The 24,141-nt window shown below is 33.4% G+C and overlaps 3 protein-coding genes and 1 long non-coding RNA gene across 8 annotated transcripts; 2 read left to right on the top strand and 2 right to left on the bottom strand.

Annotated features, from left to right (window-relative positions):
* The first annotated feature begins 264 nt into the window (after nucleotides 1-264).
* Nucleotides 265-2,712, top strand: LOC18095998 (B3 domain-containing transcription factor NGA1). The gene has a single exon (XM_006370671.3). The coding sequence runs from the start codon at nucleotides 793-795 to the stop codon at nucleotides 2,128-2,130; it is 1,338 nt and encodes a 445-aa protein (XP_006370733.1). The 5' UTR covers nucleotides 265-792; the 3' UTR covers nucleotides 2,131-2,712.
* A 9,305-nt stretch (nucleotides 2,713-12,017) lies between these two features.
* Nucleotides 12,018-17,038, bottom strand: LOC7490720 (uncharacterized). 5 transcript variants are annotated; one of them, XM_052455205.1, is made up of 5 exons: nucleotides 16,210-17,038; nucleotides 14,503-15,119; nucleotides 13,321-14,337; nucleotides 12,655-12,828; nucleotides 12,018-12,573 (listed from the first exon to the last, which is right to left on the bottom strand). In XM_052455205.1, exons 1-5 carry the CDS (start codon nucleotides 16,730-16,732, stop codon nucleotides 12,397-12,399), a joined length of 2,508 nt encoding a protein of 835 aa, XP_052311165.1. In that variant the 5' UTR covers nucleotides 16,733-17,038; the 3' UTR covers nucleotides 12,018-12,396. The 5 variants fall into 5 exon arrangements, with proteins under 5 accessions (XP_052311165.1, XP_024440448.2, XP_024440444.2 ...); XM_024584680.2 differs by having other exon boundaries at nucleotides 13,321-15,113; XM_024584676.2 differs by having other exon boundaries at nucleotides 13,321-15,119.
* Nucleotides 12,826-16,028, top strand: LOC127905659 (uncharacterized). Its single transcript, XR_008059915.1, has 2 exons — nucleotides 12,826-13,060; nucleotides 14,127-16,028. It is a non-coding gene; the product is annotated as an uncharacterized LOC127905659 (long non-coding RNA).
* A 3,673-nt stretch (nucleotides 17,039-20,711) lies between the features above and the next one.
* LOC7490721 (heavy metal-associated isoprenylated plant protein 30) lies at nucleotides 20,712-22,666 on the bottom strand. The gene is made up of 3 exons (XM_002300486.4): nucleotides 22,491-22,666; nucleotides 21,459-21,534; nucleotides 20,712-21,342 (listed from the first exon to the last, which is right to left on the bottom strand). Exons 1-3 carry the CDS (start codon nucleotides 22,629-22,631, stop codon nucleotides 21,020-21,022), a joined length of 540 nt encoding a protein of 179 aa, XP_002300522.1. The 5' UTR covers nucleotides 22,632-22,666; the 3' UTR covers nucleotides 20,712-21,019.
* Nucleotides 22,667-24,141: the final 1,475 nt, after the last annotated feature.

Consider the following 24,141-nt stretch of genomic DNA (forward strand, 5'->3'; position numbering starts at 1 on the left):
AATACAATAGGATTAGATTAATAGGAAGATTCATGTAAAGAAACAATAAAGTAAGTAGCAAACAAAAATTTATATTCCTAGTTGGGGTAAAAACAATTGCAATTAGAAGCTCATGCTCTTCAAAACAGCTGGCCTTTTTAGGATCTTATGGAAAAAATTAAGAAAATAATGTATACCACCAAGGATGATGACAATGACAAGCTCACATGAATCCAACCAGATAATACATGAGGTCCCTACATATAAACACACCCCTCCATTTTTATTTTTTTTTCTTTCTCTCTCAAGGAAGATAGAAGCAAGGATTTAGAATGAGGAAGAAAGGCAAAATTGCCTAACTTGAGAAGCTTCCAGGCAAGCACCCTTGTAAGAAAATCATACACATGTGCCAACCCTTGTTTCACTCTTATTTTCCATCTATCTATCTGATTTTTTTTAACATTCCAACGATAGGAACTTGCACCCTTTGTAACGTCTGTGAAGGAGCTTGTTGTCTAGTGTTGGTTTTCTTCAAGTCTTCTAGCTTGTCAAAGAATATGGCAGTGAGTACTGTCATTGAGATTATGGAAGAAGAATAATCTTTAACCCTAAAAAAGAGTTACTTTTTAGTACTTGTCTGTTTTGATCCACCGATTTGCCTTTAAACACAACCCCCACTTCTTTTCTTTTTTGGATAGAAGGAGGTACTATTTCTAGTTTGCTAACCTACTTTGATCTTTCCCTCTCCTAGCTTGCTAGTATTAGATCTTGCAAAAGGAAAAGACAAGATCTTTTATAATTATTAGCAAAGAAATGGAATTTGGGACAGGTTTTAGTGAGGGAGATCAAATGAGTAGAGGAAAAGGACTCCCTTTTTCTTCTTACTCATCTTCGAATTCATCTCCTTCATCATCTTCTTCTCAGCAAAGAAATCAGCTTGTTTTAGGCCAAATCTATGAAAACCACCAAATAGGTTCTTGGTTAGGTAACAAGTATGACCAGGTCGATCAAGATACGTCAAGATTTAATGAGAGTGTAGCTGTAAACGCCGCTAAACTTGACCTTATGGATGTCAATGATGAAGAAGAAGGCGGCCGAGGAGAATCTAGTAGTGTGCAGGTGATAGAAAAGGAGCACATGTTTGATAAGGTTGTAACTCCAAGTGATGTAGGTAAGCTAAATCGCCTTGTGATACCAAAACAGCACGCAGAGAAGTACCTTCCTTTAGATTCATCATCGAATGAGAAGGGGCTTTTACTGAATTTTGAGGATATGAATGGTAAAGCTTGGAGATTCAGGTATTCATACTGGGGCAGTAGCCAGAGCTATGTTATGACTAAAGGTTGGAGCCGTTTTGTCAAGGAGAAGAAGCTTGATGCTGGTGATATTGTGTCTTTTCAAAGAGGGGTAGGTGAATTGGGTAAAGATCGTTTATACATTAATTGGAGGCGCCGGCCAGACGCACCGGACGACCCCTCTCGCCATCAACACCACTTTCACAACCACCATTTCTCAGCAATCCCTTGGAGCCCTTTACTCATGCGCCCACCAACAGTACCAGTCTTGCCAAGGGACCACCTTCACTTGTCTAATCCTAATAGAAATACTTGTTACAAAGTTGGTGGTAGTTCTTATGGTTATGGTTATGGTAATTACAGCAATGTGGTAAACCCTTGTTCATCTTCTGGTTCAGTTTTTTACATGACATCATCAGCAGGAGCAGGAGCAGCATTAGAACCAGCCCCGCAACAGGTTGGCATGGGGATGGTGCAATGGCAGCTAGGAGGAGGTGGGGTTGTAGAGCCAGTGGTGTATGAGTCGGTGCCGGTGGTCCAAGGGAAAGCAGCAGCAAAGAGACTAAGGTTGTTTGGTGTAAACATGGACTGCCCCATTACTGATCAATCCGATGACTATGGTCACAAATTGTCCTCAACAACAGCAGCAGCAACAACATTACCTCATAATGCTACTATTGCATTGCAGCCTACTCCTCAACTCTCTTCACAGTCTTTGCAACATCCTCTCCACCAATTGAGACTCTATAGAGGCACCCCACTAGCAGCAATGCCACCCTCCACCACTCAATTTCTCCACAAAGGGAAGTCATCATCACCATCATCATCCTCCATGTCCTTGGATTTAGATATCTGATTATTGACTCCTTATGAGGTCCAAAATTCTAAACTTTTCCATCCACAAACACAACAAGAAGGTGCATATCAAGAAAACTAGCTGATTGATCACTTCTTTTACATTAGATATCTTCATTTCTTTGATGTTCTACCTCCAAGACCCCAGAAACCACAAATTATGCTCCTCCTTCACCGGTCATTACTTGATGATGATGGTGATGATGAATAAAAGAGGAATGAAAAGGATCTTATCAATGAATTAATATTGCTGCCTACAATAGTACACAAGTGGTTTGTTGAAAGTTTGGGGGGTTTCAAAGGATTTATTAGCCATCATCCAGAAAACATCAGAAACTTTGAGAGAGATAGCTAGCTCTAGCCGCCACCAATGTTTCAAGTACTGTCTTTCGTTTTCACTTTGTATAAATATATGTAGTGCATGTCAATAGATATAGACATATCAGACATAGATCCAACCTTGTTTCCCAAGATTCCATGTTTTCTTTTCTTTTGTTTTTGTAGAGCCTGGTTTCGTTTTCGTCATTATGTATCAATGCCGTGGTTTCTCACTGATTTTATTAGTTTCCAACATCTTTTCTCATTGGGTACTAACTATTCTCTCTCTGATCTTCCTTATCTAAGTACATAGACTATAGCATAGTATAACAACCTTTCCTGACTCCTGTGCATAAACTTAGTACTGTAAGATTATTAGCAACCTGATATAATCTATAGGTTGTTTTCTTCTCTCTTTCTCTCTTGTTTTTAGCTTGGTATCTAGGTTGTTTTTCTTGTTACTGGTTTGCCACAGGTTTAGCAGACAAAGTAGCAGAGCTTTAAAGGTAGTGTTTTTCTCTTATTTCTTGCCCTCTTTATTTATTTTATCTCTGATTCTTGTTTCCATGTCTAGGTCTCTTCTTTTTACAACCTTTTTCTTTTTTTGTTTTTGGAGGGGGTGTTCTTTATAGCCAATTAATCCTCATTAATTCCCTTACGAATCATCATTATACAAATAACTTAAACACTTATTTTATTTTATTTTTGTGATTAGCAGTAACCATGTTTAGTTGATTAGAAGATAACCACAAAGTCTAAGATAGTGATACTAATACCTACTAGTTGCAAGTTGTTACTTATCTTTAATCATTAAATATTTAGTTGAAACGATTAAATAGTACAGAAAATATTTAAAAAAATAATATAGTTTTTGGTTACCAAATCATACCAAATCATATATATATATTATTTTTTAAAATATTTTATATACTGTATTATTACTGTGCTAATTTTTTTTTTTAAATCAACTTTTTGTTCACTTCACTATTTCATTACACGCTCTTATGACCATGTTTTCAATGAAATATAATTATGATAGAAGGATTCCTTTACAAACTTGTCCCTTTCTTTGATGCTAACATGATAAATTATAAAGTATTAGCACTGTAATTTACTTATATTTATGTCATTTTCACTTCAATCTAACATTTCTTGCACTTCAAAAACATGCTAATTAATTTAAAACTATTTTGGTCTCATGTATTCTTCTCATTCTTATCACAATTTCATGATTTAGCAGACCAAATTAATTTCTTTCCCAATGACATCATAATTGGAATCCCATTGAATCTCTGTGTTGACCTTCACTAAGCCCTTATGAATGATGAAAAGGACAAGTACTGTAGTTTGCTTGTTAAAACTAGAATGCTAGTTTGAGAACAAGAAGACATGAATTACAGTACTCTGCATGCCACAATACACCACAGGTCATCTGAGTATTATGTTAAATACATCATGTCGAATGTGGTTACTTTATTTTCCTTCTCTACCTACTAGCCATTTCTCCAACTATTGCTATCATCTAATATATATATATATATATATCAGCTTGTATTAGGCTATGCTCCTGGCCTCTTTTAAGATGACTAGCGCCTACAAGTTAATTTGGTTGCAGTATTGGAACAATGAATGGAGAGGTTGACAACAGATAAAATCTCATATCACTCTCTTCATTATTGAAATAGTTGATGGGTTTCTGATCAAGTTCATACAGTATGTGTCCTCTTTGTAGCCATAAATATTCTTTTTTGCATATTCTAGTGATGTGGTGAGATTTAGCTCTACATGATGATGCTTGAATAATCACTGAGATATCCTTGAACTGTGAAATTAATCTTTTCGTTTGAGTTGGCCATTTCTGTTGGTGCAAATCTATAATCAAGAAATAGCTATATATTATTCCATAATCCTAGATGCATGCAGTCTCACAGGTAAATAAATCCATATACCTGTTGGTGCTACCTTTTTTATGGCATTCTCGCTAGTCCATTAATAGTATCACAAAATCTATGAATTTTCTTAAGAGTTTCCAGCTCGCAAGATGCCTTTGAATGTAGGTTACTGGGGTTGAGTTGCATGCCAAATTGATTGTGTTGATTTTGGAATGCCTTTTTGATTAACTAAACACTTTTAAAATTATGATTAGAGCAAAACATAGTTTCAATCACACTTCAACACCCTACCAAACAGTTAAAACACAACAATAACTAATTCTTTGCATTGAAGAGAAGTAATTTTCTCACTTTAAAAATGGTTTTGAGGCATTGTCAGCCAACACACGCAAGTTCAATAATACTGCACATGAAAGAGGCCAAATCTTAGGTTAAACAGCAATGACAGACAAATGATTAGTCAGTAATCCATCCATGTGAACGTATACTGTTTAATCACATTCTTGTGAATCCCGCAATGAACATAGAAAAATTGGATCCATAATCTAAAGTGCTAGTAAATGATTAATCTAGAGTTAAATGATATAATCACAACCTTATCTTAATTAAGGCAAGCAATAATTGAAGACAACGAGTATATACAGCTACCTGAACTATATCTTAATCCCCTAAATTAACGATACCGACCCTTCGAAGGCCAAATCTTTTTTTAAAAATAATATCCTAACTTAATTATGTGGAGAGAGCACTCTACGTGAATTCCTTAATTAATTAATCTGATGGCCTACTGTCAATGTGATCAATAATTATAAGGGACGCGAGATGAGAATTTAAGTTAATTAGGAAGCCGAATTAAAAAAATATACACTGGTTTAATTCTTTAGAGGCCAAGCTAAAGAATATATTTTATATTCTATAGTCTTATATGTATGCAAACTACAAATATATTAGATTTGTTCAATGTTTAGTATATAGATGTTTAATGATGATCCCTAAAAATCTTTAGATTAATAATTGTTAGTTTTAATTCCTATACCAAACTTTGAAATTTAAAGTGGAAAAAAATGCACACCGCATCTACGTATATCAAACACCTCCAATAAAATGGAAGCATAAATTGATTTATTCTTTCACCAACCATATTATAAAAAACAAAATTAAATATGCCTACGCTTTACACATTCCTGTCACACTAGTGGGAAAAAAATGCCAGACTTGTTTTATATCAGAAGTTAAGTTGGTAGGGCAGGGCTTAGCTAAGACTATGTAGTTTTTGTAGAGTTGTAGATTAGGTGTTGTTTGGAATCATGTTTGCTTATTTTTTTAGATTGTTTTAATATGTTAGTGTTAAAAATAATTTTTTTAAAAAATAAATAAATAATATTAATCTTAATACATTTTCAAACAAAAAAAACATATTAAAAGATAATTATTACTATACTCATAAACATACTCGAAAAGCATAAGCACTAGAAAAAGAATTGATCAAATTTTAATTTTCAACCTTATTTATTTTTACGTTTCAAAAATATTTTTTAAAATATCTAAAAAAATTCTTACTTAAATTAATATTTTTTGTGTATTTTTAAATTATTTTGATATACGAATATTAAAAAATATTTAAAAAAATAAAAAAAATTATTTTAATATATTTTTACACAAAAAAATATTTTAAAAAATAAAAACTACCGTAGACCTAAACCCCTGAAAAATCTCCGTAGACATGAGCTGTAGAATAAGCTTAGTTGTTGTTGGATTGTTATCCTTCAACAAAGACAAGCCACTGAAGTACTTCACTCTTGGACATGAACTAGTCAGGGCTGCCTTAGATAGCTAGTCAGGGCTGCCTTGGAGAGTCTTAGCTATTAGTAAGGTGCTTACACTAGATCACAGAGCCAGTACCACTGCAGAGAGACATCTCTAACATTAATATTTTGGACCGTCTTATACCATTTTTATGGCTTCAATTTCATAAGTTAGAAAACACTCATTATAATAACTGCATTTTGTACCCTTTCTAGCGAGTGTAATAGATTATGCTTTGAAATTATATTTTACTTGAAAAAAAAAATAATTTTTAAGTAAATTTTTATAAATTTTATTTTTGATATTAGCAAATTAAAATGATTTAAAAATAATAAAAAAAGTTTAAATAAATAGTATTTTGATGGCATTCTCAAAGGCCGCCTAAATTACATGAGATATATTCATAGCTTCAACCATGAAGTGATGACTAATTAAGATGCTAAATAGCCTAAGACCTTAGCCCCACTTGTGTTGAATACTTAGCTTAAGTTAAAAAAAATGGAAAACAAAAATGACTTTTTTATTATAATAAGAACAAAAATGACTTGGACGTACTACATATCACTATAAAAGTTAACCTAGCTAGTTTGGAGTTCATTAATATATATTTCTTGAGCATTAAAATGCTTACCTCAACACTATTTGTGGTACAAGATTATGTAACCTAACACTCTATGAAAACAGTATTGAAAGGGTTCAAACAAGTTCAAAAGCACCCACCGATGGTAACTACACATGCAGGATAATAAAGTAATGAAACCAAACTAGATGCCAAGATTTTCCAACACATAAACCTGAGAGTATATCCATGGAGATGGAGAGAGAGAGAGAGAGAGGAGAAGAAGAAGAAGAAAAGTCCCCACTCTAGCTAGAAAGGGATTGTGTAGTAGGGTTAGGGTTCATAGGCGTAATCAATGACGACAATAAAGAAAGGGATACAAAGAAAAGTAGTTCATTTCCATTGGTCTTGAAGCCATGGAATACATATATTTCTCTCTTGTTTTTCTTTCGAATATACAAGAGAGAAGAGTGTCGACATGCACCCTCCTCAGTGCTCCCACTCCCTAGAATTGCATGGACCACGTTTAATTATTATTTTTCCTTTTTGTTTGTAAGGTATCCAATTCCCCGTGATTGTATATCATTACCATACCCTTCTTTTCTTTTACTTTTTTATGGATAATTAAATTTATAATAAAATAATATAAATCATATCATAATACTTCAATTAACAACTTAAACTATTAAATTGAGATAGTTCTCTGATAGGATATCAGAGCATTGATGACCAAGCGGTTACGAGTTTCAATTTCATTATCCACATTTATTTAATAAAAATTAAGTACAACGTAGTATGAATTTGTATAAGTTTCAATCTCAAAAGACTTTCACTTGATGGAATATGTTAGAGAATAATATAAAGCATATCCTGGAATCTCACCTAACAGCTTAAGCTATTGGATTGAGAAAGTTCTTTGACACGAAGGAGCAAAAAAAATACATATAATCTAAAAGAAAAAAGAGAAAAGTAATGTCATGAAAGTTTGAATCAAAACTTGTCCAAGTTATTGGATTTGATTTAATTATGGACTTAAAGGTATTATGGTTTGGTCTAATAACATTAAATCAAGACTTTAAACATGGCACATTAGCTCATTTAGTCCTGATGTTTTTTTTTTAATTTGTATCTGTTGGTGTTTTATTTTTTATTGTCTGCTTTTTATTTTTTCAAGTTTTTGTTTTCTTCTCTGTTTTTTTTCTTGTATCTTACTTTTGACTCATTTTATAAGCATCTTTACCCGGTAAACATTAATTTTCTATCATCTGTATTCAACTATAAAGCAATAAATGTAAAACTAGCTCCAAAATTGAATTACAATCCGCAACTCTTCATGAAATATCAATTGATTTCTAGCCATCCAAATCCTCCACAAAATTCCATAAACCAAAATGATGATAACTTGACATTGAAACTTACCTTTTACCAACGTGCTCCACTCTATCCGAAGTTTTGGGTTATTATTTTGGTTTGTTTTATATGTTATTATTTTGGGTTCAATCCAAAAAAATGTTTTTGTCATAGATATACTAATTTACGTAAATTTTTTTGTCATACATAACTTAGTTTTGATCATATACGAAAAGGAATGAAAATACATGACTGTTGGGAAAATACTATGAATACTAAAGAGTAAATACCCTCTTGCTTTCTCTGCAACTATTTTTATTTCTATGTTGTAAAATATTAAAGAAGAAGACGAAAGAATTGAAGAGTGAGAGAAGAAAGGAGAGAGAGGTGCATGGCATGCTTTTTTCCCCTCATTCTACACTGAACATTCCATGTCCCTTGAAGAGTTAAAAGGGACAAGATATAGAATCTGGACTGTTATTGATTATGAGTCATCAAAATATGTTAAGGAATGAACGGCTAAGATTGAATACACACACACACAAAAAAAAGGGGTTGCAGTGCTTTTAATCTTTTGGTTTCTTTATGGGATCATATATATGATACTTTCCTGCAGAAAGAAATGAGAAAAGGCAAAGAAATTAAGCAGCAGAAAAAGAAGAGAAGCAGAAGTAGAAGTGAGTAGCTAGCACAGAGAGGAAAGAAAAGAAAAGAGAGTAAAGCTATGTTCAGTGTTTACAGCTATATAAGGCTTTCATATTATAATTATGGCATGGCATTAACAATATTGGGAGAACTACTGCAAAGAGTGGCAGCAGATCCCAGAAAGCAGCCACAATCATATAGGGTGGTGTTGATAGCAACATCTCATTATAGGTACACACACACCCCTCCAAAACAGCCGTAAAGATAAAGGAAAACGCATTTACATCATGCATGTGTATAGATCTGTCTTCTTCTTCAAACCATTAGGGCATTCTTGCACTAGTTTTTTACATGCCAAGTCTAAATCTTTACCACGTCCAAAACCTAGATCCATACATTTCAAAAAAGTTTCTTTTTCATTGTCTTTCATTGGATTCAAATATAAAATAATAACGTGAAGAATAAACCCGATTGTGGCTACAAAGAAGTATATAAAAATACTATACTTGAGTATGTTCGATGAATGAGAGGATGATGATCAGGAAAATGCATTTACATCATACATGTGTATTTTGGGGCTAATTTTTATGTTTTAAATCTAAATCCTTATTACGTTTAAAACCTAGATTGATAAGTTAGTGTTTCATTGGACTAAGTTTGGGTTTTGGATACGAAGTAATAACATGGAGAGCAAATCCTTTTTGTTAGGTATTCTTTGGTTACCGATTCAAGGCAGAGAAGATAGAGATAATAGATATTATCAAAAAATCATCCCAACTTAATAGTTTGGCTTGAAATTTGTATAAGTCCACTTTACTTTGTGTTTGATTTTTATCAAATAAATAGGAATGATGAGATTCGAACTCGTAACCGTTTAGTCATTAAGGTTCTGATATCATGTCAAAAATTCATCTCAACTCAATAGCTTAAACTGTTAGGTGAGGTCACAGGATATGATTCATATTATTCTCTAACAGATATCAAAATATTTTTTGTTAGAGAAATAAAGATAAAAATATAAAATATATCTATTTCTATAATATTTCTAAAATGAATTTTGTAATTTCAAAACAAGAATTAATAACATGGAGAGCAAAGTCATTTGCTAAAAGATAAATTTGTTTCTGAAATGATTTTAAAATGATTTTTTCTTTTTATGTATGAGATATATGTTTTATTTGTTTCTATTATCTCTATTTTTTTATCCATAAATAATAATCAAACACTCCCTTATACAAACACTAGAAAGTTGTGTGTAAAAAACTTAAATTACTACCTTATACGTACAAACACTAGAAAGTTGTGTGTAAAAAACTTAAATTACTACCTTATACGTACAAACACTAGAAAGTTGTGTGTAAAAAACTTAAATTACCTGAACTTAATAAATACAAGTGAGATAGATGAAAGGATAAAAGAGAGGACGATAATAATAAAGGGGTTGGCAAGAGGAGCAACATCTTTCTCTGAAATCTCTGACCCACCTGGATGGGATAGGGCTGGTATATTTTGTCCTACACATGCATTGATCTCCCTCATTCAATGCCGGGTGCCCAGATTGTTGCTCTAAGGTAACATTAAATAACTGCACCATATTCCAGGCCCAGTTGCCTATTCCCTAACATCTCTTTCGTCTCTTCCTTCACCTCCATTTTTTTGTCTTCTTTTATCTCGACCTACACAGTCATCCCTCTCTTTTCTTTTTCTTTTTCTGCTTTATATTCTTTTACCCTACCACCAGCTGCCGTCCTGCTTGCTTCCTGCCATTTCTTTCATCTTATGATCCTACCTTTCGTGATGGCAATAGAATCATTTCGGTTTCATGAAATAATGATTAAGAGAAAATACGCCATACGAACCATATGGAGAGAGTAAAGAAGATAGTTTTTCTCTTCTCATGTAAGCTAAAATGCATGCACCATGTGGTTTGGCAGCATTGATCCTTGAACCACAAAACAGACTGATTTCTTCTCTTTTCTTTCTGGCCATCTACGAAAGAACATTATAATTTGCATAAACTAAGTACTGATACTTGCAAGTTTTGGAGTTAGGGTACATGGTAACAAATTGCCAAGTTAAAGGTCCCCTCCATTACAGTGACTAGTCCCTTTTGTCCTTGTGGCTTAGTGACTACATGGGTTGTCCCTTGTACTTTCCAAATTCCAAGTGGGTACACATATCCTAAGCCTAGCTAATACGTTTCATGTTGTGGTACCACTCTACAGTAAATGAGAGACAAATGAAGTTGTTCCTACCCTCTCCAATCTCTGGCCATGGAATTTCCATCTTATTTCCTTACATTAAGACAATACAGGAAGCATAGATTTCTAATGACCATTTACCATGACAAGGTAAAAGAACAATAAGCAGCAAATGGTTAAAATTAAGGAAAGCACCACATGTGAAAGTGTATGTATCCCCTTTGACATGAGATCATAGTTATAAGAAGCAACTGGTTAATTTAACAAGATAGCCTGGTAAACTAAACTACTGAACCAAGACCTTAACAAAACCAAGTGAAAAAAAGTAGGTTTTTTTCTTTCAAAACAACATCGTTTTAGAGTTTATTTTTTAAAAGTTTATTTTAAAAAAAAAAAAAAAACCTTGGATTGGCTTGGGTCTCGTAACCATGCATAATTAAATGCTGATATCTTCTTCAGATATGCTGATGAATCATGGTGATGTGCATTTGCATCCAACATTGGAGGCTCCAAGCCCATGTTTTTCAGTGGGCATTAGACATTACTTTGGGATGAATTGGTTCTTGGCACTCCCATGTGACAGGTATTAGACAAGGTGATGAAGCTAAAGAGTCGATGAGATGATGCCAATCTACAAGTAGCATATCACAACATGCTATGACTCCACCACTACTGTCTGCTTTCCTAAAATAACATTGGTATCCAATGTGCAAATTGGTTATGCAGTTAGGGCAATCAGCTCGGGAGCTAGTGCCTGAATTTAGTTATTTATGCCCAAAAATTCAGACAAGTCTTAATTTCCTTTTCCTAAACAAGAAATAATGAGATACACCATTATGGTATCTCTGAAGCCCATGAAGGAACAAAGCTAGGCCAATGAAATAGAAAAATAAGGGCAACCATAAAAAAAAAAGGTTGCATCTTTAATACTGAAGCTCAGCCAATGTGATTTGAGCTCTTTAAGTAAAGCTGCAGAAGGTTAAAGGAAAGGACACATATGGAGCCAGGCACATAGCCATGAACTCTTGTTTGGATCACAAATCAAAATGGCATGGGAGCAGGTCAAATTAGAGAACTCAATCAGTTCTGCAAAAATAAAATTCCGAGCCAAAGCATATATGGACATACTAGGTTTTATAGCCTAGTGATATTTATTCCCCTTCAAATAGTGAACTTGCAGCATTTGAATTATATGGACAGTAGTCTTTACTATACTCAATTGTTTGTCAAAGAAATAAAAAGATGTTTCCTTCCCTTAGCCCCATCAATGAAACAGTCAATTGCCCATGTGCCCCAGCAGTATCAAATATAAAGTCGAGTGCTTTGACAACTTCTGTCAAACCAGTATAACTTACATGTATATACATCTGGATGCAAGGTGGGTTCCCAACGCAAGAACTTTACATTAAAATCACCAACCTCACAGCAGAGGGCAGGAAGAACAGAAGGTTGCATCGAAAGCCCTTAAGGGAGAGCTCAGGTAATTACAATATCTTTTATCTTATTGCCATCTTTATCTTTTCCATCTCAGTTTTCATACCCAGAACAGAAGCTTTATACTTCATGGAACAAAGAGCTGCTTCAGCCTCGAGCCACAAATTCTTGTAGAACAAAACTTGCGGGTTCTCTTCTTCCTCGAGTTCATAATGTCCTTCCAGAGCCTTCTCATTGACCTGCATCACCAACAAAAATGCAAAGATTTGGCTGCTTAGAAATAAATTCTACCCACAAGTTCCAGAAATTGAGATTGGTACCTGAGTAATGTCTTCATTTTTATTGAATCCTCCATTCCTTGCATTTAAAGAATCCAGGAATCTCTCCCTAAAACTAGTAGAACTCATCTGCCTTTCATGCTTATTCTGATGCCCAAGTTCATGCGAAACCATCACAGCCTTTGTCCTTGTTGTTTGAAGTTCCATGTTCGAGCACTGCCGAAGATATTATTCAGGTTCGCAATAAGTAATGATGAAAGGCCAGATGAAATATCTACTGCAGTCAAAAGCAATACCAGACAAATCATAGCACAAAAGGAGAAAAGAAATTCTTCATTCAACTATAACCCGGAAGAACACAAGTTATTTATCATGGAGAAAGAAGACAGCAATTGACATGAATAAGAAAAGTTTTGAGCAGCAATCATATCGGATGTGAGTAATGAAGGTATCAAACAAAAGTCATTCTCAAGAAAATAAAACAGTGAACTTGATTGTTAGTAATAACATAGACCATGTGCCTACATAACTATAGCAAGACAACCTTGATACTTCTACAACGAGCAATATACAAAACTTATAACTATTCAAAACCCATTATGAGCCTGAATATGCTAACAGAAGTTGAGATATAATTTACAGAAGAAAGTGAAGTTCTTCCATCTCCTCAAATCAGATTCACAACTTTTAGAAACCAAAACACCATACCTTGTTTAGATGAGTTGATTTCCTAACACAATATGAAGTGTGAGGATGACTTGATTCAGACATAAGAGTATGTTCTCCAACCCTGTTTCTGATACACAGAGTAAGATTATGGATAATGCGCTTGATTATATCATGTTCATGCTCATTCAGAGAATCTAAATCATTTGTGCAGTTTTGCATAAGCAATTCTGACAGTTCATTCATTGTTTTAACCACTATTTGAAAATCTAATCTTGGAGGTGAGCACAAAGGCTTAGTTGCACCCCCATATGTTTCACTTAAATCAGTAGAAACACCTTCTCTACAGGACGATGAATCGAAGACATGTTTGCTTGCAAACAACGACACACTAGTTGAACCATTAGGTGCTGTATCCTTGATAGCCTTCCCAAATCCACCAACACATTGCCCAGTCAGAAGCTGGCCACTAGATGTGAAGTAATCTTCCAGAACAGATGGTAGAACCACACAAGATGAGCCATGCATGGAGCTACTGCTAGAGTCAGTGAGTAGCTCATATTCCTTATTAGGAACATGCATGTCACTATAGCAATGTGCCTCAGTAATACTGCTCTGTTCTGAAGAAGATGATCCAGCTGTAGCGGAATGTTGTAGTCTCTGTTCTCTGGAGAATAAATTAACCACAGAAGACGCAGTCTTCTGGAAAGAAAAACAATCATTTCCATCACCTTCATTTCCACAGTAATTTACTTTTTGTTTGTCACTGCTGGGGAAAAAATGAGGCGCAAGAGGATTTAAATAACTGCATGCTTCTTGTTCGCTTTTAAGATGCTGGAAATTATCAGGTACAGAAACTTCACAGCTTGATTGCTCAGCGGCAAGTTTTCCTTTCCAACAAGGAGAATCCAGATCAGAATCATTCTCGTTGATTATTTTAGAAGAATTTTCAATAGGATCACTTTCTTTAATACCAAGGGATTCCAGGGTCAAATCAATAAGAAGACTGGGACAAGTGATTTGCAGCTCAGACTTTGCCATTGGCACGGGCTCCATAACCTCATGGGTGACAGGTTTGCCCAATTTTCCTTCTTTGCCTTTATCTGCCAGGACTTTATGATGGAAAACTTCCTTGCTTTTATCCACTTCCAGAGTCAAATCAATAGGAGGACTGGGACAAGTGATTTGCAGCTCAGACTTTGCCATTGGCATGGGCTCCATAACCTCGTGAGTGACAGGTTTGCCCATTTTTCCTTCTTTGCCTTTATCTGTCAGGACTTTATTATGGAAAACTTCCTTGCTTTTATCCACAACAGCATGAGGCTTCTTTAAACTTGCTTGACCATACCCAAGAAAGTTATTTTTGCTGACTCCACCATCTCCATCAGAATCTAGGTTCTCTGACAACACATGATTAAAGGGTAAATAGCCTGTACTAGCTACTGATGGCTCGGAAACTAAAACTGGCAAAGAATTGATATCTGATGAAGGGGGAACATTCTGTTTGGCTGCATGAAAATCAAGTTGCTGTGATAAGCTTCTCCCAAAATAAGCAATGTTTGTATCACAGGAGCTCCAAGATACTGATGGTGGTAGGTAATTTATCCCGCTTTGAGGATCTTGAAGTATGGCAGAAGAGTTCAAATCTGATGTCCTTGAGAACTTCAAAGAGATTGGCACACATTGAGAGTCAATTTCCCTAGTTCTTTTAGGTCTGACTTCATGATCCTTTAATGAGATCCCAGAGAGTTTTCCGCACAAACTATCAGATGTTTCGGGACTCAGCTTCAATCCTTCAGCAGGAGATCCTGCTGGGAAGATGAATAGCATGTGAACTAAAGCTACCACAAAGATAGTAATTTCATTCATTAATATGCATTCGACATTTTATAAAATGTCCAAAAACCTAGTAAAATTGAAAAGATTAAATGAAACTACATTAGCCAGAAAAGAAGAAATAAACACATACCCACTAGCAATTGAAAAGACTATCAAATTACTTCATCCAATGGGGGAAAAAAAACCATTGATAGAAAATCTACTTTAAGAAGAAAGGTTATACCAGGAAAATGAGCAATAAAGAATAGAGAATCAACAAATAAATCAACCCCTCAATCCCATGCATGGGATGCATTATATTGCACAGAATGGATAATGTTTAACAAGACACGTGGATCTCATTTCACAGTGAAAAGGTTTTAATTTCCTCTGAAAATGAACGCTGCTTTGTTTCTCAAGAAGGATGGGTTGTGCCATGCAAATATGAAAAGTTAGCATGTCAGATACTAGCAGTCAACAACAAGCATTCCATGATCATCCAAAGCACCCGCCTCTGCTTTTGGTTTTAACTGATGATGAAGTGCATTTTACATCTCATCAGAAAAAACACCACGCAGGTTCTATTCTCTTCAATATACAAGTTCAGCAGGCTAGCGATGCCCAAATGCCAAACTTTGCTAAGCTACTACTGCTATCCCATTGATGTTGAAACCCCATCAGCAACATTTTGATAGCCAATTTCATTGCCAGAATTTCTCAAGAGAAAAAGACACAAGGAAACACTTATGTTCATCACATACAGTTCTACACAGACTATCTTGTCATTTAAATGAACAATCAATCAATTAGTACTTTTGGCATTGTTGAAGCCATTTTAGGAGCTATCAACAATTTATACGGTTTTCCTAATCAAGGAAGTTATTCAAGCTGAATTCATGGCCTAATATTAAACATCAAGAGCATTAAATTTATGCTGGAATGAATAGGTTTTTCCTCTTATCTACTTGCAAGCTTCAGAATTTAGCCATAAAAAGTAAACAAGCCATATTCAGTCTTTTTATACAGCAAAAAAACTAATATAACAAAATTAAAAAAACATTGACGAGAACTAATTTACACGACTGATTCTCTGCCATGAAATTTAAATCACACCTTGTTTCGTGGGGTCATCATTAAACATTGAAAAACCACCATGCTTATCTTTCCAGTGAAGAATCCCTCGAAGATCACCACTCTTGTGAGCCTCATAGCCAAGTTCAGTGGACTTGGTTACAGGCACAGCATCAAAGTCTGACTTTGACTCAGTAAACAAACCAAAATCAGCTGAACCTTGCAAAACCCCAGATGGGTATTGAGGATAATAAGCAAAGGTGTCGCCTTCTAAACTGAAACTTGAAAAGGACCGATCAAGCATGGAACTGGAAGGGTTAAAGCTTGTATCTTGAAGTGAAGAATCGCGGGCAAGACTTGAAAAATCAGCTGAAACTTGCAAAACCCCTGGTGGGTATTGAGGATAAAAAGCAAAGGAGTCACCTTCTAAACTGAAACTTGAAAAGGACCGATCAAGCTCAGAATTTGAAGGACTAAAGCTTGAATTATTGGGTTTGCTCAAGGTAAAAGGCCTAGCTAATGGTGATAAACGAGAAAGAGATCCTCTTTTTGTGTCACTGGCCATTGTGTTTCTTGGTTTTTTTGTACAAGTTGACGATGATGATCGAAACCCCAAGAAAAACACAGAATTTGATAGAATCCACACAAGGGTTCAAGGAGAATGTGAATTCAAGACAAAACCTTTATACTTTTATGAACAAAAACACGAAAAATACGAAAGGAAAGTGAAAGTTTGTGTTGGGGTTTCATGTTTTGGTGGTTTGGTGGTCGTGGGTTTCTTCCGCGTCTCCGCTCCTTTTCTCTTCTTTGAGACTGTAGGAATTGGAGAGACAAATGGACACTGGAAATTTTGGTCTCTTGTGAAATTTCTTTTGGTGGCCCAATTTTATTTTATTTTCTGGTATTTTGTTTATTATTATTTTATCAAGGTATTTTGTTTATTTGGTCACTCAATTTTCAATGTTCATTTTGGCACCCAATAAAGAAAAGGAATTAGATTGTGACTCATGTAGTTTAACAAAACTAATTTATTTATTGAGAATAAAAAACTAATTTATTACTAATTCTTATGGCTTCATGCTTATTTGTGAGTTTGCTTTTTCATGAATTTTATGCTCTATTACAATTAATTTTTTTCTTATTTGAAAAATATATATAAAAAAATTAGTTGATTAGTAAAGAAGGAAATTTTAGAATAAAAAAACTATTATATTAGATAAAAGGTTAGTGTCCATAAATTCAACCTTTTTTTTGCCAGTGTTGATATATTATGCACTTACCTTGTACTTAATTTTTACCAAATAAATGAGGATGGTGAGATTCAACTCATGACCGCTTGGTAATCAAGACTCTGATATCATATCAAAGAATCATCTCAACCCAATAACTTAAACTATTAGATCAGATCTTAAAATATGATTTATATTATTCTCCAACAAGTTTATATATAAAAAAATCAAATAACTTACATATTATTTGACCACAAAATGTTGCGAATTACTTACATTTTCTACTGTTAAATGTGTCAAAGGGGGCAATTAACTCTTTTAAGAGCTTCACCATTATATATAAATCGAGAGATTTAGCTAATTAAAGATGGGATCGAAGTTAAATATGGAGGCCTTCAACCAAAGTAAATTGAACTTTTGCTTCAAATTTTTGGAAAAAAGAAAAATAATTAATATTAGATATATAGGTCAATCCAAAGGCAAGGGACAATTTCAATCTGAAAGTTTCTATGTAATTTGTCTTTTATTGTTTTGCAAGTCAATACTTGTACAGCACTATTTAACAGGTCAATTTGTAAATTAATTAACCACAAATTAACATCATTCAGTTTAGATATTTCATATTCAATTTAATATAGTGATTCGTCTTTTTTTTAATGACAAATCTATGTTCATTAATTAATTTAATCACGAAAATATCATTTAAATATGTACAGGAAGAAAAGACATAATATTCATCATCGTGAAGTAGGCAATCAGCCTATTTGTATATTAATATTTTTTTATTAAAAAAAACCATATTGCTAAAATATATTCAGGTATTAACAACACAACTAATTGAGTGTGTAGCATTGTGGTGTAGAGTAATTTTAAAAAACACTTTTCATTTAAAATTGTATTAAAATAGTTTTATTTGTATTTTTTTTATATTTGGAATATCAAAATCATTAAAAAATACTACAAAAACATCAATTTAATACTTTTCAAGTGAAATATAATTTTAAAACAAACTCAAAAGTAGAAACTATCACCCTTCCAAATACTCACTAAATAGCATAGAATTGGTTTAAGTGTTTATACGAACATTGAATCAGGATTATATATTTATTTAATTGTTTTATAACATCTTTATCATGTAGCTTAATTGGTCAACGCGTGTCTGTGATCAATGATAGGTCATGGGTTTAGCACTAGAGAAAGAGCAATATTTTATATTATTCAACAGATGATTTGTTGTCTATTTTTTTCTTAAAAAATAAGGGATTAGGCCCTTCTTAAAAAGAAAATAAATATTAGCCTAGGCACGCGGCTCAATTAGGTTGTTCTGTAATAGGCCCATCCACATTGTGCCACTCAGGCTCGCATATCTCGGCTATTTTTTTACTAGCTCTTTAGGGTTTTTTTTGCCCTTTGTTTTTTTTAATTCTATCATTTAATATAGATTTTTTTTATTAAATTTTATCATTGAATATTTTGTTGATTGTAAATCGGTTTTTGTATTTTTTATCATATAATAAAATAAAAGAATTAATTCAACCAAGTGGAGACCATAACCTAGGTTGCAGGTTTGGCAGGCTGACTACGGTGAATATAACTTGTTTTTTTTTTTTTCTTTGATTTTTTTAGTAGGGCCTGTTGAGTCAACAAGGTTACGTTAGAACAACTTCCGTATTATTAATTTAAAAGTCAGGCTAAGTAAAGAATCAAATCATGATTTTTCAAGTTTAAATTGTTGTATCAAGTTTAATAATAATATCAAAAAGTTCAAGACAGTCTAAATATTTTTTTTTTTATGTTCCAAAGAATTTTAGTCCAAGCCAAAACAATTGTGTGGAAAATAACCTAGTATAATTATCTTTGTTAGATTGTATGTCGTCTATCTAATCTACAAACACATCTGAAACACATTTCATGTCACAAATTTACATCCAATTGACTTATTCACAAAAATATCTTAAATTGAATGGAAAAGACATAATATTCTTTGTTAATTAAGTGTGCAATCAGTCTATCTGTACATTAATATTAATTTTTACTAAGAAAAAGGAAATTAACACATTGCTAAAGTATATTAGGTATTTTATATATATATATATATATATATATATATATATATATATATATATATATAAAATAGGTATTTAATCAAGAGATAAGGATTTGATGATCCAAAGCGTGCATCGTGGAAGAATGAAGATGAATGAATACTACAGTACTGCTAGCTAATGGTTTTCCAATACCAGCTAGCTAGGAAAATCCCCTTCTCCTTCTCCTTCTCCTTCTCCTGGGGATTTAGGGAGATGGGAACAAGATATTTGAACTATTTTTTATGATAACAATTATTTATACAATCCACTTTCTTGCTAGCAATGGGGTCCATACCTCAAATTCTCCGAACCCTACCGCCATTGATGCAATATTCTATACCAATCCAATGGTCAAAACTGTGCGAGAATGACTAGCCTTCTAAAAGAAGGAAACCTGTCTGAAAGAACAGCAAGAAACGAAAAGGAAAAGAGGGGAATCTCCTGGAAAAAAGTTGAAGCTTATTTTGACAACAAGTGGAGGGTGAGGAACTGCATAGGGAAGTAACTTTGGTGATTGGCCAATCAAATTATTTTATCCTTAGCCGTGAAGTATTCTAAATTTATTTAAATTCAATAATTCAGGAATCAGCACGCACTACCTTTGTTGGCCCTTATTAGGGTTTTCATTGTTTATAGAAATTTGATCAGAAAGGGAACCCGGTTTATTGAATTAATGGCAATTAATATTTTAACCATGTTTTATTCACTCATGAAACTCTCTCTCTCTCTCTCTCTCTCTCTCTCTCTCTCTCTCTCTCTCTCTCTCTCTCTCTCTCTCTCTCTCTCTCATATATATATATATGAGGAAATTGAACTGATGTGAGATTAATAATTTATTCTTTTGTGTTATTGTGTTTTTATATCAAATAATCATATATTTAAAAGTATTTGGTTAAATTAATTATATATTTAAATTTTGAAATAGATACTTTTTTAATGTGTCCTTCAATATATATTAATTTAAAAATAGTAACCATAACCAAAAATATTATTAAATAAGATTTACTACGCACTGTCTTTGACATTTTAAATATTTTAGACTTTTAAAACAAATGTTTTTTAATGTGTCCTTCAATGTGTAAATTGATTTGAAATTATTTTTTGACCGTGGAATAAAAAAATTGATATTTTTTTTTATCATATATACTAGCTATGATAATTATAAAACAATTCTTAAAAAAGAATAATGAAAACATATATAAATTATAGTACAAATTAGGACTTGGAATTTGAACTAGAAGGCAGAATTATTTGATATGGACATCTTTTTATACAATGATAGATAATACAGTGGCATGAAAACAAGCGCATGAAGCTAGCTGTTCTATTGAATATATTCCCACTGATCATACCATACCACCAGAACATACAAAGCAACACTCAAACTTTTCCATGGCTCGCAGACAAGAGGATGAACAATTGATGATACATTCCATCCTCATACAAATAAAATCTCACTTAGATTCTACACACAAGCCTTTCCACATAGCTACGCATGCACACACTTGGAACTTGAAGATACATACAGCTAGCTAGCTACATGAGACAGCAGGCATTAACGTTGTCATCGTTAAACATGTTGCTGACCTTGTCGTCTCCCCGGTGGCTCACCGGGATGGTCCCATGCCTGTCTGCAAGATTGTAGCCATGCTTGTAATAGTTGTAACTCTCTTTGAACTCACTAGTTGTGTCCTTGAAATAGTGATTAGCTGATGTGAAGTACAATGGTGGATTCGGATAGGGCCAGAATTCTGCTCTCTTTCCTGCCCTCCTCACCGCCTTGAGTACCTTGTTTCGATCAACATATCCCACTACAGTTACCTTTTCCATCTCCAAGTCCACCTCCACTGAATCAATACCTGATAATACATAGATCCATAAATTGAAGAATGGAATGAAAAATATTAGATTTGAATCCAACAAAAATATTTTTTTTTTGTTTTGCCGAACTTGAAGAATGGAATGAAAGATATACCTTTAAGCTTGTAAATGGCATTTTTGACAACTCTTTCACAGCCAGTGCAGCACATCCTGACTTTGAGCTCCACAGTCTAATAAAGCAAAAAGATGAAACACGGTTTAAACACGGTTTGGAGAGATTCTGATTTGATGTTGGACCTACATTAAATTGATATAGCTTCAAGATTCTTATGTTCTCTAGGGTTAGGAATATTTGGGAAAGTCGGCTTTTCCATTATTTTTCTATAATGAAACCAAACAGAAGAAGAAACATGTTTCAGTTCTTATTGATTAAGATACCAAATAATTTTTTTTAGACCCTGCTCTTACCGGCTTGAGGATTCCTAACCGGAATTTTGAAAATTTAAAAGAAAATTTGAAGTATTTTTAGATCATTTTGATGTATTAATATTAAAAATAAAATTTAAAAAATAAAAAATATTATTTTAACATATTTTCAAGTGAAAAAATATTTGAAAAAACATTCGTTGCTATTACTCAAACACCCCCTTAAAGCTAATGTAAATTTTTGTTCTTAAAAAAAACCTTGATATATATATATATATAAAAAAATGAGGGCAGTATTTTTTTCCCCATTATATATATGTTGGAAGAGGGAGTTCTAACTTACAATAATTAAAAGATATATGCAAATTATTCACCAAAAATATTATCCATATCATTTTTTTTAAATCCATGTATAAACACCAAGCAAAATGGGGTTATAAGATCCAAAAGTCATTTTTCCTCTCACCTATTTTCTCACATATAGAACAAACTAGACTTTTTTTTTTTCTATGCCTCTCCCTAATAAAACAAAAAAAACGAGTTTTCCACCATGCACTAGTACGTAATAAAACAAGAGACAAAAAGAAGAAGAAAATTGATTTCATCTAGGCAGAAAAAGAACCCTTGTATTTTCTCTCTTGCTTGGCAAGTTGAACGAGAAGATTAGGGTGATGAAAGCCGAAGCAATATATAGAAGATACCTTGATTGCTAAGAAACAAGAAAAAGAAAAACTAGTTGAAGGAGGAGATGAAAGCGAACCTGCAAAGAAAGTGGTCTCCCCTTAGGCATGTTGTGCTTGATATTTTCGAACCTCGTGTGGTCTTCTCGAAAGTAAAAGTAAGAGTAAGCAATGGAATTAGATAAGAAAGACTTGAATGCTCGCTCTAAGATGGTAGCCATGGCGGTCAATATATATAGGGTTCCCCTTCAATACATAAAGCTAGCAAAGGAAATTGAAGGGGAGAGTTAAACTAGCTAGAAAGACAAGCTAGACCCAAGAAGATATTCCTTTGTGGGTATTGGCATCGCTTCCTTCAAGGTTCTATTCCATCGCCATGCGATATATTCCATTTGCTAGTTTTCTTGTGCTTAAATTCAATGGAATTTGGAAAATGTGGTCTCTTCCAAAATAATTAAAACATTAAAAAACAATTCTTTTAGAGAAGGGAATGGTATCTTAATCTCCCTCTCACATGAATTATGTATACTTGATGTGTCGGTCAAGAGCTTCCGATGACATAGACGAAGAGGAATATATATCATGACTCATGTGATATGGATTGGATGGGCTTAAGGAAAGAAAGCTGGGTTTTGATGCAAAGTGATGATCAACACTTATATTCTACCATATTCTTCCTTTCTCCACCATCTATACAGAAAGCCTCGCAAAGTTACAGTCCCACATGTACACTATATATATATATATATATATATATATTGTTATTTGCTTGGCCTCTTAATTAATTAGAGTCTCCAAATGTTAATTTATAGTAAATTATAAATTCATCTCTCTCTCGTATTGCATTATAAATTAGATATTAATCTTTCTAGTTTCAGAAAGTTAATTAATTAGTTAGTTCATTGACCGGTGTTGATTAATTATTCTTAATTTAATATCTTTTTGTTTCAGAAACTAATTATTAGTCACCTCATACCAGTCTTAAACAGGCTTAACTTAATATTATCTTGTTTCAAAATATACATATGTTTCAAAAAAAATCTTTGTAGAAGCTTAATTAAGAAAGTAAAAGGAATATTTTGGGTTGATATTTATATTTTTTTATGAGTACAATGGTATATATACTTATTTGTACGTCAATTAGGTAGGAGCATCATATACTAAATTCACAATAAATAATAAATTTACTGTTATTCCCATCACAACCACCGAATCCTAACAAATTATGGTATTATTCCAGCAATCACACTAACGTATTATTCCAGCAATCACACTAACCATATAACCAAAAAAATGAAAGAGGGAACATCTATAGTAAATGGTCTAGTGATAAGAGTTTGAAATCAAGGGATTTATTTTTCATGTAGTCTCAAGTTCGAGTCTTGTGGTTGCTAATATGATGGTCACTGGAAGCTTATATAGTCGTTAATTTCAGGGCCCGTGAAATTAGTCGAGGTGCGCGCAAACTGGCCCGGACACCCACGTTAATCAAAAAAATAAAAGAGGGGAAATGAAGAAAAAGGAAAATTAGTTGTTTCGTTGTGGGTAGGGATAACACTTTAACATGAAACAGATAGATATCACATCACATAATCTAAATAAATGAGTATTTTTTGAATTGTTACTTTACTTTATAAGTATAAATATTGTAAAACTCTATTCAAAATTCATTAGAACATAACTTCAAATATATATTTATATTATATAGATATATTTGAAGAATATTTAGAT

The sequence above is a fragment of the Populus trichocarpa genome, chromosome 1 (assembly GCF_000002775.5).
Source record: "Populus trichocarpa isolate Nisqually-1 chromosome 1, P.trichocarpa_v4.1, whole genome shotgun sequence".
Classification (NCBI taxonomy): domain Eukaryota; kingdom Viridiplantae; phylum Streptophyta; class Magnoliopsida; order Malpighiales; family Salicaceae; genus Populus; species Populus trichocarpa.

Bases quoted from the DNA above. Each gene is read 5' to 3' on its own strand.
- LOC18095998 (XM_006370671.3), top strand. From the start codon at position 793: ATGGAATTTGGGACAGGTTTTAGTGAGGGAGATCAAATGAGTAGAGGA.
- LOC7490721 (XM_002300486.4), bottom strand. From the start codon at position 22,631: ATGGCTACCATCTTAGAGCGAGCATTCAAGTCTTTCTTATCTAATTCC. The intron at 21,535-22,490 runs GTTCGCTTTCAT...TTGCTTTATTAG, and splicing joins GGAGACCACTTTCTTTGCAG to ACTGTGGAGCTCAAAGTCAG. The intron at 21,343-21,458 runs GTATATCTTTCA...ATGTATTATCAG, and splicing joins TGCCATTTACAAGCTTAAAG to GTATTGATTCAGTGGAGGTG.
- LOC7490720 (XM_024584676.2), bottom strand. From the start codon at position 16,732: ATGGCCAGTGACACAAAAAGAGGATCTCTTTCTCGTTTATCACCATTA. The intron at 15,120-16,209 runs GTGTGATTTAAA...TCTTTGTGGTAG, and splicing joins TGATGACCCCACGAAACAAG to CTTTAGTTCACATGCTATTC. The intron at 12,829-13,320 runs GTATGGTGTTTT...TATCTTCGGCAG, and splicing joins AATCAACTCATCTAAACAAG to TGCTCGAACATGGAACTTCA.